Source organism: Balearica regulorum, chromosome 2 (assembly GCF_011004875.1).
Source record: "Balearica regulorum gibbericeps isolate bBalReg1 chromosome 2, bBalReg1.pri, whole genome shotgun sequence".
Classification (NCBI taxonomy): domain Eukaryota; kingdom Metazoa; phylum Chordata; class Aves; order Gruiformes; family Gruidae; genus Balearica; species Balearica regulorum.
In genome coordinates this window covers 7,686,113-7,700,667 of record NC_046185.1, presented here as the reverse complement: position 1 = coordinate 7,700,667, position 14,555 = coordinate 7,686,113, and the positions used below count along the sequence as shown (strand labels likewise).

Genomic DNA, 14,555 nt, shown 5'->3' with positions numbered 1-14,555 from the left:
CTCCTTTCAGTTGCTATTATATGTTTTAGTTGTATCCATCAAGCTTGATGTCATGCAGGAGAACTTTTAAATTATACTTTGCAAATTTGTTTCTGTTAGCCCTGGGTCAAGATTTATTTGGCGCAGTTGTAGAGAGAATGTAAATCAAGTGTATTTCATATTCTAACATATCAGCCATTGTTTTATGATATATTCCAGTCTGTAAAATACAAGAAGAAATACATGGTCCTTCTGTTTTAAGGGTGAAAGAGTACATGTAATTCTGAGAAGGGAGCCTTAACCTCTTCTTCCAAGCTGTGAGTAATTTCTCATGCTAATTTTTTTTTCCCAAAGCTTTTTTCTACCTGTCTTGCAAGCATATGACTCAGATACATTGCAAAACTTTTTTTTTTGCATGAAATACAAAAGTAAATATGTAATTATTCAATTCACAGAGGTAAGAATATTTTCAGTGGTCTTTTAACTGTAGCTTATCAATTAAAGTTTCTTACCAGCTTTTCCAGTACATGCTAGTTGGTTTAACACCAACAGAGAGAGGAAAGAATTACTTTAGCATTATGATTTTGGCTTCAGTGACTTAGTAATTTTCCTCTGTTTTGCCCTTGCGCTCTGTTACAGAGGAGAATATTTGGTCTCGCTTCCTTTGGGCTTTTGTCACGAAAGATTCATTGATGAAACACCTAAGGTCTAATAAGGAAGCTATGTAAAGCCTCAAAGCTAAAGATCAAAGTGAATAATGATCTAATACACCAAGTGTATCCGCTGAAAAAAATAGAAAAAGGCGGCTCTTAAATTTTACTTCTCTTTCTTGTAAAATAAGCTGCTACTGAATCACAAGCCCACTTACAGTCGCCCATCAGTGTAATTCAGTGGAAATGAGATTTTCTGGCTAGTATTTACAAAGAGCTTTGCATTACGCATAAATACAAAATGCTGGATAAATAGAGTACTGCTGTTTGGGGGAGAAAAAAAAAAAGTTAAAATCGCGTTCTTACTCCTCCTTTAAAAAAAAATCTTGCCTTTCTTCGCTCCCCCTCCCCTTGAGATTTGAAAGGGAAGGTCAGGACTCTGCCCTGGCTCCCCCAAGCCCCTCTCACACACCCTGCTGCCTCAGGGGGCAGATCCCGAGGAGGGGAGCGCGGCCGGGAGGAGCTGGGACACCCCGGGGGGCTGCCTTCTCCCCTCGCCTCGCTACAGCTCTCCCGTCCAGGCCGAGTGCCCGCAGATCCGCCGGCGCCGATGGGGCGCTCGTATGTCGAGGTGTCCGCGAGTTCCCGGAGGGGAACAGCGTCAGGTCTCCCCTCAGGAGAGGGTCCGCTGTGGGTTTTAATGGCAGACCCTGCTCCTCGACTCCTCGCAGCACCCCGGCCCGCCCCGGCGCCCGGCCCGATCCCGTGAGGAGCCGCTATGGGAACGCTACCTCAGCGCCGCAACCGCCCGGCGCGAGCACCACCCCCCGCATCGGTGGCGGGCCGAGGGAGGGCCAGAGCCGCCACCAATCCGAAGCTACGGCCCATTCCTGACTGACAAGCCTCACCACCCAATAGAACTCGTCACTTGAGTAGGCGGGGCGACAGAGGAGGTGGCTCCCGTATCACCGCCCATTGGGAGGAGTCAGGGGGCGGGGCAGCGGCCCGAGGCGGGGCTCGGTGGGCAAGGGGCGAGGCTTCTCTGCAGCTAGGGGCGTGGCCTCGGCGGGGGTATTTAAACCTGGCGCGGAGGGACTCGCCTGTTCAGTCGGCGCAGGGCCGCTGGAGGCACTGGCCGGTAGGTCGGTGGTCAGCGCCATCCGCCTCACGGTCTCCCTTTTCTTCTACGCGCGTGTGTGCGGCGGGCCGGGGGGCCCCGTCCCGCCTGGGTCTGCGGTTCCCGGGGCCCGTCTCCTCCTTCCCTCTCCCCAGCCCCGTGCGCCTCCGCAGAGGGATTTCTCCGCGTCCCTCGCCCGCTGCGGGGGGGGCGTCCCACCGGCCCGCGCCCCTTCCCTCCCCGCTCCCGGCCGGGGGTTTGCGGCGCTTCCCTCTGGATGCGTCCCCGCAGCCCCGGGCGGGAGGCGGCCAGAGGGAAGCGCTGCCTCCGAGGATTTACCGCCGTCTGGGACTCGGACCCGCGCCGCCGTCGCCCCTTTCCCCGTGGGGCCACCCGGCGCCCCGGCTCCGCCGCCGCTCCAGGCCGCCGCCATGGATGAGAAGTACCTGCCCGAGCTGATGGCGGAGAAGGACTCGCTGGACCCGTCCTTCACCCACGCCCTACGGTTGGTCAACCAAGGTGAGGGCCGGCGAGGGCGGAGCGGGGCAGCTTCGTCCCGCCGAGGGGACGAGCGGCGGCGTCTGCCGGAGTTAGTGTCGGCCGCCGAGGATGCTCAGTGAGGGGTTTACTCTTCGTTTAGCACCGCTTGGTGGGGGTTTATTTCGTGTTCAGGCTGCTGGTGTTTACCGGCTCCTGCCACCTTCCCCTTGTTTGGCTGCGGGGAGGAGCCGGGGGGGGTCTGCCCAGCCCCGGCGGCCGCTGCCCGGGCAGTGCTCTGCCTGCTGCCCGCGGCGGGCGGGGAGGCTGCAGGGGCTGCTGCTCTAGCAGGCAGGGCATCTCCCCCAGGCGATAGCGAACACTGGGCTGGTTTCGAAAAATTCTTCTCTTTCATAAGTGTTTTTTTTACAGTTGCGAAGGCTTGATCGCTCTCTGTTTGAATTCTGTATTATTCTGAGTTGAATTGTGTAGAACAGCTTGGGTTTTCTGTGCTCTGCTTGGGCTTCAAGTCGGTTAAAGCTCCAGAAGATTTTTCCTGTTTTACCCTGCTAACGTGTTTCTGAACAACAAATAGCTATTTGTGAGCTTTTTTTTTAAAAAAAGGAGCCTACGACTAGGTACTGTCCTAGTAACTTTTGTCTCTGTAACTAAAATGCTAAGGAACCAACAATATATTGTAATGAATCTTTTAGAAACCCAAAAGCACATTTTCTTTTGGAATTATATAAGTCCATACAATAAGTGATCCCTACCCCTTCTGCATCTGACATGTCAGATAAGCTTTAAAGTGCTAGCTCTTTGTTTCTATTATACTATACTGACTGGAAAAAGAATTCTTTGTTTAGTGTGATTTAATGTAAATTTGGAAATATTCTGTAATTGGCTGGTGATTTTCAGGTACAGCTCTGGAGAGATGAACACTTGATATAGTGCTTGGGATGGTCAAGTGAAATAAGTTATGAACTAATTTTCTAATAGAACTTAATGACAGCCAAAATGATTTTGGCTTCGGTTGAAGTGATTACAAAGCTCTGCTAGTGTACTTCCTAGAACAGGAACAGGTCTGAATCAATGTGGCTTCTTTTAATGCATTGTTGTAGTTTTTAATGTGTAATGGACTGCAAATGCCCATTTCTAAATCAGAAGGAGAATCAACTATTGGCTGAAATATCCTGGAGTTAGTAGCAGCTGTGACAGTTTGAGCTGTGGAATGCATATACCATGTGATTTGTTAGCTGCATGTCTTTAGGTGATTGGTATTTTGCATATTTTTCCTAACTTTGTAAAAGTACCACTGTTGATAGTGGGAGAAAGAGAATTATGTTAATACATTTGTATTGTTTGCTGTAAAAAAGTTAAAATTTAGCCTGATGGCTGAGCATCTAATGCTGCAAATTAGTGAAGTTCCTCTCCAGCTAGTGAAAAAAATCTTTTTTGTATATGTAAATTATTTAGGCACTTATGTGACTTACTGTTTTACAAATAGCGTTTATGGAAGTAGTGTGACTGTTACCAAAACTGACTTTTTTGGCACTACAATAGTTTTTTGAGGTTCTCATTGAAAAGAGAAATTAGAGGACAAACTTCTGCCTGCTTTAATCATGTAATACTTGGTATCTGCATGCGTACTTTCAGCTCCAGAAATAAATGATATTGTCAGTGGAAAAAAACCAAATGTAGATGGATGTGGATCCAATGTCTTCATTCTAATACGTCTCTAGATTTTTAGTTTACTTTGAAAGTGAAGTCTTGCATTAAAACTGAAGTGTTTCATGTTAGACATGGGTAAGAAAAAAAAGATTAAGGAGTGTGACTATTGACTGGTTAACTGTTGTTTAAAATTAAAATTGTGTAATATCCATGTTAAATAGATATTTAGGCAGTTGTAGAGTCACCAGAGAAACCAAAGGTGAAGTGACTGTATAATACAAGTGGGAAATAGAAGAGGAGATGTTGTATGAACCCATCCTGTCAGACACTTTATCACTGACTTTTTTCTCAATTGTAACAATTCTGTGCAGTTAAATGAAGGCAAATATTAGTAGAAATGTATATGTAATAGTTCTGGCTTGTACTTAGTATGTCAGGTCTACTGAGTTCTTTCTATGATAGTTCAGTGAGCAGGCAAATGACATGACTTGTCTAATTTTTTAAACTGAGTTGGTTTAGCTTTTTGATTTAGAATGAAACATGTTTTGCAGTTTGGCTTCTTCCAGGTATGTGTGAGAATGCCTTAAGCAAAGGTTTTAAGTGCTTAAAATAACCATCTTAATCATGTAATAGCATTTTGATGTCTTAATAGTATTACATTTAATATCTGTATTTACTTAAACTGAAATGCTGTAGATCAGCTAACTTCAGGAACTCAAGATTGATTTGTAAGGATTGTATGATTGAATTAATAAATCCTTCAAAGATGCTGAAGGAATTGAAGTGTGTATACTGCATAGACAAAAGAGCCAAATTGCTAATAAATTTCTAACTATGTTGAAAATTGGTTTCTAGGGAAAAGTCCTGTTTCTAGACTTCCAAAATCTGTTAATTATAGTTATCTCAAATGGAAGTGGACACATTTGCATATTATGCTTATAATTGCAAATTATATTTTGGGTACATACAAATTACATAATTTTAAATGATACAGGAAGAAAGTGGAGCTTGACATCCTTTTAGAGTTTCAGAGTAGCCTTTCAGTTGAAAGAACAGTGTGGAAATAACTAGGATGCTGCAAGAATACTAAGAATACTTTCCTAGGCAGTGTTATTAATCTGTATTTCAGAATTAGGAGATGCCAGCATCTCTTCTTGGCCCAACACCACCTTGTTTCAAGCATTTTGAAAGCATTAAAAGCAAAGGTCAGTATCCTTCATCGTTCCTGCATAGTACATAGAAGTGCTGATTTTTCTTGTTAAACTCTGCTGAGGTATTTGACTTGTCTCTTTGGGACACAATTATAAGACCTATTGCTTAAATTTTGCTTTAAACAGTCATTGAAACATTCAGCTGCTGCTTAAATTTTAGAACAGTAAGAATCTTTTGCAGGAGGCTAGACTATTCTTTTGCTCTAATTAGATTTATTTCTATACCTAAACATTAAGCCTTCCGAAAAAGGGGATATTTTTACCTGTAAAGCATTAAATGTTATAGATTGGAAGGAAACTTATTTTGCATGTGTAGTAAGGTGACCATGCTAATAGGATTAATTTGAAGCTGGTACCAGACAATGGGAACCAGAACATTATGTCTAATTATTACCTTGTAATAAGTTCTGTAATTGAACATTGGAAAAGATGAGCTTCTGTGATGAAGCAAGAGCTTAGTAAATGTGTGTTTGTATTTTTCCTATTTACAACTCAGGTGCTCATCTTTATGTAAAATGTGAAAAATATTTTTGTATGTGGAAGTGATGCTTGTTCTGAAATCAGGTTAGTTCATTGTGCTTATTGTAAGGTACTGAGTAGCTTTAGTTTTAAACCTGTTTGAGACCTTTATTTTTACTTGGAGTTGTATGTAAATGTGGAAGTGTAATGTTGATTGTCATAGTTTAGTTCATGAGTGATGCTTTAAAAATATTGAAAGAGCTCTAAGAGAAGAGTTACTTTATCTTTTACATCTATGCAGAGTATTGATTCCTGACAAGTATTTTGTGAATGTTGGGTAAAGTATGTGAAATTGCAGATGGAAGAAGCTAACTGTAAATAAAACATGTTGATACCAGACATGTTTTGTAACAGGGTAGGCATTAAAATGGATGCCTGGCACTTGTTTGGTTTGTATAATGTTAAATATGTTGGTGGTGAAGACCCTGTGATCAAAGCTAGAGCAGCTGAAATCCTTACGTCGGAAGGCAATGAGTCTGTGTGCTGTTGCAGAAAGACAGCTTTTACTTCTCTGTAGACTGCACTTGTGGTATTCTACCTTACAAGCTCATTTTGGCTACTTTGAGATTTGAGGTAATATTGCAAATTGGTGAGGCTTCCTTTAAATTGTCAACACGATGATGTACAGGAATATCAAGCCTTCCTATCAGTAGATGGCTGTATATGCTAGCTGTCTGTTGAATGATTTTACTGAGCCATGTGACTAGTAGTAATCAGTAGAGGTTTGCTGGTTCTTGTGTCAAATTTTGAGTAGGAGTTCAATAATCAGTCCTGTACCTCCTTAAATATCAGGGAGAATAGAGTGTGAGGAAAAGTGTACTGACTTGCTGCATTGTGGAGAATGTTAACTGATTTTTTTAGCAGGTCAGGGATAGCTTTGTAAAAATGTTTGAAGTAAACTTATAAATTAAGGTTCCACGGATGTTACTGAGAGTTAATAAACCTGTCTTGATATGCAAGGTCTTCTGGGCACTTAGCAAGGATTTTCTTTAATTTTTCACAAACAATTTTTTTCACAATTCTAAAAAAATGTACTTGATTGTGTAGTGAAATGACATATGTATGTTGTGATATAAATAATCAGTTTGCTACTGAGTCATCCACTTTCCTGGGGACCAGCATTTCATGGCATGGAACAGACAGGCATGGTGCTGCTTGTTTCCAGTCTCTAATGGTATTGCATGTACTCTGTTGCTGTGTAACCTCAAACTCTCCTTTATTTCTCATTGTCATCTCAATCATATGAGCAACACTTCAAGTGTCCTGCTCTGAGAGGCTGGCAAAACACTTCATGAAGGTCATAGGTGTTTTGTAAAGCAAATATAACTGAAGAAAGCTGATGGAGTTTTAAGGTTACTTGGAGCATCCTATTAATTTGAATAAAAGAGTAAATTTTGTAATATGCCCTTCAGACAAAGATTTTTCATATAGCAGGTCACTTTAAGTTGTTTTTCTTAGAGGTTAACTAGAAAGAAGAAACTCTTCTGTTGTATTCTAGTGATCAGACTTCAAAACAATCTATGAAAATGTGCAGGTGGAATTGGTTATTTGGCAGGCTTGGTGCGATGAGACACTTAAGTGACAGTAGTAGGAATGGATATGGCGTGATGGTAGCACCGTAAAAGCAGGGAAGGCTGATTTTGGTTCTGTTTCCTTAAAGCAGTGTGTAAAGTAAAAATTTGGAGTGAAGAAGGGATATTTCAGACACTGTCCCTCATGTATCAGCCTGCCTTGTTGGGTGACACCTCAGAACGTCCCATTTTTGTAATGATTGACTCTTTACTTTTACTGCAGTGAAACTGTTTTGGGAAAGTCATAGAACTTATTAACAATTAGATTCCAGTCTTGGTCTCTTAAAAGGCTGGGGAAGTGATTTATCAGGTATTCCGGTCATGTTAACAGGGCTGCTGTGAAATGCGGCTGAAGATAATCATACATACTTCACCCTAGGCTCAGCTGCTCTGAAGCATGACTCTAGCCTGCAGCTGCTCACCCATGATCACATTTAGTCTAAAGCTGACTTCTAATTCACTTGCACACTTACTTTGGCAGTCAATGAGAGAGATCGAATTTAAAGGTTTCAAATTTAAACTGACATGGTTTGTCACTTTCAATCCTTTTCGACACCAGCCATGCAAATTAAAACTGTAACCTTCTGAGTACTTATTTACTAGAGAAATCAGGAAGAAGGTCACAGCATTGGATGGCTGCTCTTCTGGCCCATGGCTTGTTTGACTTACACAGATTTTAAGTAAATGCAAGTTATGTGACCTTTTTGCCCTCTGAGGTTTTCCCTCTTGGACTTCACATATAGTTAGGAAACAAAAGAATTTAGGATGTGCTTTGATTTGAAAGAATTTTGGGTATCAAAGTTCAGAGTTGAGTAGCATCTATAAAGTATTCAGTGTGGTACTGCATGACTCTTTAATTAGTATTTAGCAGTTTCAGTAAAAAGCATGTTTAAATGGATTAACTGGTAACTGACACACCTAATATTTTATGGTGAATTAACTGACTGCTCTTAGCTGAGCTCTGCAGGAATCTTGCAAGCTTCATGTTTACATTATTAATACACTTTTTCAAATAGGAAATGATAAAGGACAGGATGTTTATACTGGACAAGTGGAGCATCTTGATAAAGTGGGATTATCTACCCCTGAGACCTGGGAAGGCAAGTCTCACCTGCATAATGGAAGCTGCATGGTAGGGGAGATAGCTAGCAATATATGGCTTTCAAGTCATTCCCAGAACTATTAAGTGTGAGATCCAAGTGCATCACTAGCTAGAAAATTAATCTTTATGGCCTTAAGCTAATGGATTAGGGCATATGGATTAGGGAATTTTATTTTCTTGTGACATTCTAGGTAGTCTGTCTTAATCTTCAAGATGATCATGGAAAAACCACAATGCTTTGCAGGCTTGAGAAGGTGTGTAGACCTCTTGCTAGTCTGGTTTGTGAAAGTGATCATTAACCTGTGTTTGAGTGCCTTACTGCTTTCTCTGAGGTAAATAAAGGTGCTAAGAGGCCCTTTAAACTGGTGATGAAATGTCTGGCCAAAAGTGCAGATGAAAAAAAATAAAGCGTAGTGCTCCAGCAGTGGATGGTTAACTCTTAAATACAAGAACTGGTACATTTTGGATCTCTTGACATCTTTGATTCAAAATGGGATGGGTTACTGGACATTTGATCTCAAATCAATCGTTAGGCTTTTTACTGAACTGTCAATGACTTACAATATGCAGTAGATATAGGCTGGCTATTTATGACAAGGAGCAAATTAAAGAGTACTGACTAGAGAGGTGAAATGAAGAAACATTTTTGTTAAGCTGAGCTGTATTTTTGAGTGATTCAGCAGCTAAGCTGTGCATGTGTTATTTTTTGTGTGTTCTGTCTTAAGATATTCCTTTTCTTGAACTCAACTTTGTCATATTTATCACTTACTGTTCTTTTTGTGTTGTCATTTTTCATCCTTTTACCTTATTGTCAAGGTAAAATTAATAAGAAACTAGAAAGTTAAATGGCTTTCCTTCCTTCCTATTCTCTACTTCCAGTTGCTGTATTGCTGGCTGCCTTCCATTTCTTATTTTGATGTGTTTATCAGGCTTTTGGCTTCAGCTAGCAGCTCAACAGGAACAAAGTTGCAAGGCAGCAAACAAATGTCAGTTTAATTCTTGTAGTTGGTAAATGTTTTGCTTTTTTTGGCCTATATAGGTGTTCTTTTATAGGTCTTTATTTTCTAGGAAGAATTTCTTGACAAAATAATTGGAAACCTGAAAGATTAGAAATCATTTCAGTAAACCTATTGTTCTTGCACTTAATCCAAAATAAAATTTGTTGCAACAACTGCTGCTGTGCTGATCTTGGTATAATTTAGCGACAGTGGAAATCTGAAGTTGCAAATCCTTTGAGGATTTACTGGTTTTCTTCAACTTTAATCCATTTGGGTTGTAAAAAGAACTAGTCAGTAGGGGAAGATGCCTTTTCGTTGACAAGACAAAGAATCTGGGAAGATGTCAAAATAGCTGCTGTTGCTGTGACACTGATACTACTGCATTTACTGAATGCTTGGAGAGTAAATACATCTGTAGTCTCGTATTGCCTCTGATTATCCAGTAACAGAACTCTGGAAAGCAGATGTGTTTCAAAGCAAAAAGTTCTAGGTATTTTCAGCCAGGTTTTCCTGCTGCTTTGGGATAATGTTTTTAAGGATGAAGAAATGGAAGGACTACTTTTAATGCAATTGTTCTCCCTTTCATGTGTCTCCTTTTCTGTTAACTGATAATGAACAAAAGTTTTTGTTACTGGTTCCTTTTGATCTGTGTCCTAATTAACTAGAGGTGGTCAACTAGAGATGGTGATGAAGCTCCAATCCTGATGCATCTATGGTCAGCAGCCCAGTTTCTGCTCCCTGAGGTCCTTAACCCTCAGATACTGAGGATCTGATTTTTTCATGTTGTCTTTCTCCAGCTATGAAGCAGAAATCAGCTCTCTTGTATGCAGATTTGAGTAATACGGCTCTATGGGGTAAACCAGTGAAGTAAAAAATCATCCTTTTCTGCCCACCTCCAAAGGAATATTAAATCATATATTTCACTTTTGCAAAAGTAAAAAGCACTAGGGTCCATCATAGCTGTTTGGTTCTTTCATGGCTTTTTGTTATGCTAAACTATACCATATACCCCTCCCCAAGTTTGAAGGGAAACAGATTTTTCTATTTCTAGGCTTGCCTTCACACAGATTGAGTACAAAGTTCTTGGTCCATTTGTATGGTCATGGAAGTTCAGAAACCTAGAGTCATTTGTCACTTCACAAATTATCTGTTTCATGACCACTTCCAGCCTGCTTTTTAGGATCAAGAAGTCCTAATTTCAAGGAAGAAGGTAGTGTCACAGCTCAGTGTTCTGCCTTCCTTACAGGGGTTCCCCAAAGTTTTTGTGGTAGGCGGAGGTGTTTCTCAAAGGGAAACAGTTTCAAACTAATGCTTTGACTCAGTTTCTCCATTTAAATCCTGATGTGTGTGGAAGAGCTCATCTGCTTCACTTTCTGCTTTACAGCAGATAAGTTGTAGTGATATCTTTAGTACTAGTTATCCCTTGCTACTTTTCTAGAGAGATCCTAATGATATCCTACGCTGACCAGTCTGCAAGGTGAAATGTGGCACCTTAGTACTAGATCTTAAGACTGGAAAGGACTACTGTGGTCCAATTTGTCTTGTGTAACACAAATGGGATTCTTTTCACTTACCATATACCCTTGACCTTTTTATTACACCATGCATCCACGCTCTGGAAAAAATGATTAGGTTTTTATTGGCCTACTGTATAAAAGCATACAACAGAAGATTTATCATGTTTTTAAAGCTTACAGTATCTGTTCCTCAGACATTTTTCCTGCAGATGTGAAGTCTTCACAGAAGCTTGTTAATACCATGTGAAACAAATGTTGAGAATGATGTAAGTGTAATCATATAAAATGCTTGTGAGGGAATTAAAGACCTTTTAAGATTTCTTCCAGCTTTATTTTTTTCTATGAATTTGGGGCTCTTGGGCAATTATGAAGTATTAATATGAGCTTATTTTGGAAAGAGCAGAAGTGTTCCACAGTGGCTTTTCCTATAGCATACCTATAGAGCATCTTAAACATAGCGATGCTGAAATTTTGAAGATGTAACTTACCCAGGATGGTTTTTTGGATGCTGTCTCTGTGTCAGAAAACTCTGTTGTATAGTGTGGGTCGCTAAGTAGTAGAGGAATCATCATGCAGTTTTTAATTTTGCGTCGAGCTTTTTTTTTCTGAAGGGCTTCGTTAGCCCATTTTTGGAATTCCTTAGGGTACGATGCAGCCTGGCTGTGCAGCGTGCCGGCACCGTGCCGGCAGGGCAGCGCTGCCGCTGTGTCAGCAGGGGGAGCCGGCGCGCAGCCCATCCGGCCCTGCCGGGGCTCCCCGGGGAAAGGGGGGGGTCAGCCCCCCCGGAGGGAGACCTGGAGCTGCACAGGAGGGCTGGCTGCCATCGGTGTTTGTTTGTCGCAGTAAGTCTTGCAGCCAGATGCGTTCTGCCCGCTTCTTAAAACGCAGGTCCCTCCTGAAAGCCGATATTCGGTTAACTGAGACGTCAGTGCTCGGGGAATCATTTTGTCAATAGGGCTCTTCACGTAGCTTCACTGTGTGACTATAAAAAGTTGATGCTCAGGCTATAAAGGGTTTAATTGGTAACTGGCCTGTTTGAAATTAGCATAGGTTGCATCTTTCTGCTCAGCCATCTCATAGCTATTTGCTTTTACTGCTCATACCTGGATCACAAACTTCAGCTCAACGATGGACTCAGTGCTGCGGCTGTGGTAGAACTACCTTATCTTCGGACACAGGGTTTCCAAACACAACTGAAATACGGATGGGAGCTGAAATAGCTTTGGTCTGTGCTGTTCTTTTGATGTATACTTGAACTAGTAAGACTGCTGTCAGTCCAGTTTGATGTGTTAAATGAGGCTTCAAAAAATACTTTGCCAGACTTTAATCTCTTAGAATATCATGTTATTATCAGCTGATTAAATGGAGAGTGCAGGGAAACTACCATAATGTTGTTTATAAATCATTTGTTCATAGATGCACTTACAGAATTTGCAAATCCCCTGAAATAATAGGTCTTGTTTAGAACACTAAGTGATAGTTCACATAGTTCAATATAAGGTTAATTAAAAATGCTGATGTTTCATTATCAAATAAGTAGCAAGTAGCTGGCTGTGAGATCAGCTCTAGACAAATTATCCTTTTAAAGGAATGTCCTGATAGAGGAAAATACGTATGATTTGCTTTCTTAACCAGTAGATCATAGTTTCTTTAGACTTCAGTGGTATGCTGAGCACTATGCTAACATAATGTATTTTCTGCCTCTGGGTAGCTTCTAGGTCCCCAAGGCACTGATCCCTTTTGTCAGTGGGCCCACAGCAATGACCAAAGCTTTCAATGACTGGTTGTCTGGGCTAGAAGCATACCTGTTATGATGGCTTCTGTGAAGATGATGCTGAGATGTTATTTACTCTAGGCACTAACTGAAGTACTCTGCTGGATAGCTGCCTCCTTGGTCTTTTTGCTGGGGAAAACAGTGAAATAAAAAAATGGAATCAGAAGTACTTCCCCCCCACTTGGATGAAGTAGGGTATAAAACCATAGGTTTCATTTTGTACAGTCATTTCAGAATACTTTGCTTAATACTGTGTTGGAGTAATAGCTGGCTGGAGCTCAAACTTGTAGCTTGTAGTATGTAAATTTTTTAGGAGTAACTACTCATTATTTGTAAGTCTGTGCAAATGATGCTAATCATGTAGGCATGTCTTGTCAGCATTTGTATGAGGTGGTTTTGGGCACCTCATTTGGAAGGTTTTGGTGCTGTTATCAAAGCTGAGATTTGAAGCTTTTCTGCAGAGTCATCTGAAAAGAGTGGAGTGCAGAGAATACAGAAAGTAAACATAGACCCTTTATTCAGATTCAGCACCTTAAAACATGGCTGTGCATACTTGTCATAATGGATGTCAAGCTGTGTTGTAATAAAACAAATGTTAGTGGTGTTTTCCCTTCATTTTTTCTTAATTGTGTTGATGACTGATTAGCTATTTGAGCTACCATTTGTAGTCAATCAGCTTTTGGTGATAAACCTTTTTCCCACTTCATCTTACAGTATTTCATCCTCTAGGCAACTATCCTGACATGGGAGAGATTTTTACATGTAACTAATTGAAATACTAGCAGAATAGTGAATGCAATTTCAAGCTAGGCCATGAAATGAAGAAATAAGAGCAGATGGCCCCTTCAGAAAAATAGATTAAAGAGAATAGATGCTCCTGGCCGGCTACATAGTTAATCCCTTGCTTGTTGAGGTACTGCCAATAGAAGGTTGTTATGCAAGGGTAAAATAAAAGCTGTATGAATTTAGTGGACAAAAATCTTTTCCTCATTCCCAACACTTTCTGTTTTAGTGTTATGTTCATATTTTTAAGATATAGCTATAGTATATTGGAATAGTAGACTCTTAAGTTGGTTGTGTGTTGCTTCACAAAGGGATACTACAAAAAAGAGCAATCTTGGGAATTTAGTTCCATTTATATTCAATGAGGATTCATTCTACCATTTCTGGTATTTTCTTGCTCTGAAACACTGATTGAGTCTTTAAACTTTCATGTCAAATGTGGTAGAGGTGTTTGTGCTTATATTTATTGTGATGGCTTGAGGAAGAGTTTAACTTCTCCCTTGTTAAATATTCTTTCCTGATTTATGTGAAGTAGCACATTCCAGCATTTAGGTGGTTATTCTGTCTGTAACTAGGCAAGTCATTCATGCCCTTGCTCTAAAATAAATGAATCAAAAAGGGGAAGTGGGATTTGAAATTTAAGATAAACATGGTCCCATGAATAAGTTTTCCTAAAGAATGGTTCATAAGTACCCATTGTGACCATTTTTTATTTTGTCCTTCCCAAATACACTTTTATGCTTTGCTTCTCTCTGGTAGCAAGGAGTGATAGAACAATCTACCATATTAAGTGTTATTGTATTGACTGTCCTTCTTCCTTTGGGCACCCAGACCCTGGATTTCTTAGGCAACTGCATTTTTTAAATGCATCCTTTTTGTCCTCTGCCGTGTCTAGAAGGTAGCTTTGTTCTTTACTTTTGGAGAGTGGAGCACCAAAATTTCCTTTCCTATATAGAAACAATTCAAACATCACTGAACCAACAAGTAATGACACCTCAGGTTCTTGGTGTTAGCACTTCTCTTACTGTTTCTTGGCAGACAGAAGTGATGAAAGAGCGGAAACTTGACTATATGTGATTATGAAGGCAAGTAGGGGACAGGTAGGGTGGGAGTCTGTGGTTAGTAGCAGCTTCTGCATTTTCCCAGCACTACTCATATCAATGAGATGAATTCAGATTTGGTGTCT

At 40.8% G+C, this 14,555-nt stretch overlaps 1 protein-coding gene across 6 annotated transcripts in view; it reads left to right on the top strand.

Moving 5' to 3' along the window:
• The first annotated feature begins 1,737 nt into the window (after positions 1–1,737).
• KHDRBS3 (KH RNA binding domain containing, signal transduction associated 3) overlaps positions 1,738–14,555 on the top strand; it is a 96,022-nt gene continuing 83,204 nt past the window's right edge. For 5 of the 6 annotated variants that reach the window (XR_012833684.1, XR_012833683.1, XM_075743267.1 and 2 more), the window contains exon 1: positions 1,738–2,265. Coding sequence is in view for 3 of the 6 variants with exons in the window: in XM_075743267.1 (XP_075599382.1) it covers positions 2,178–2,265 (88 nt within the window). In the remaining 3 variants the exon portion in view is untranslated. The remainder of the gene's footprint in view (positions 2,266–14,555) is intronic. The other variant, XR_012833685.1, reaches the window with a different exon arrangement.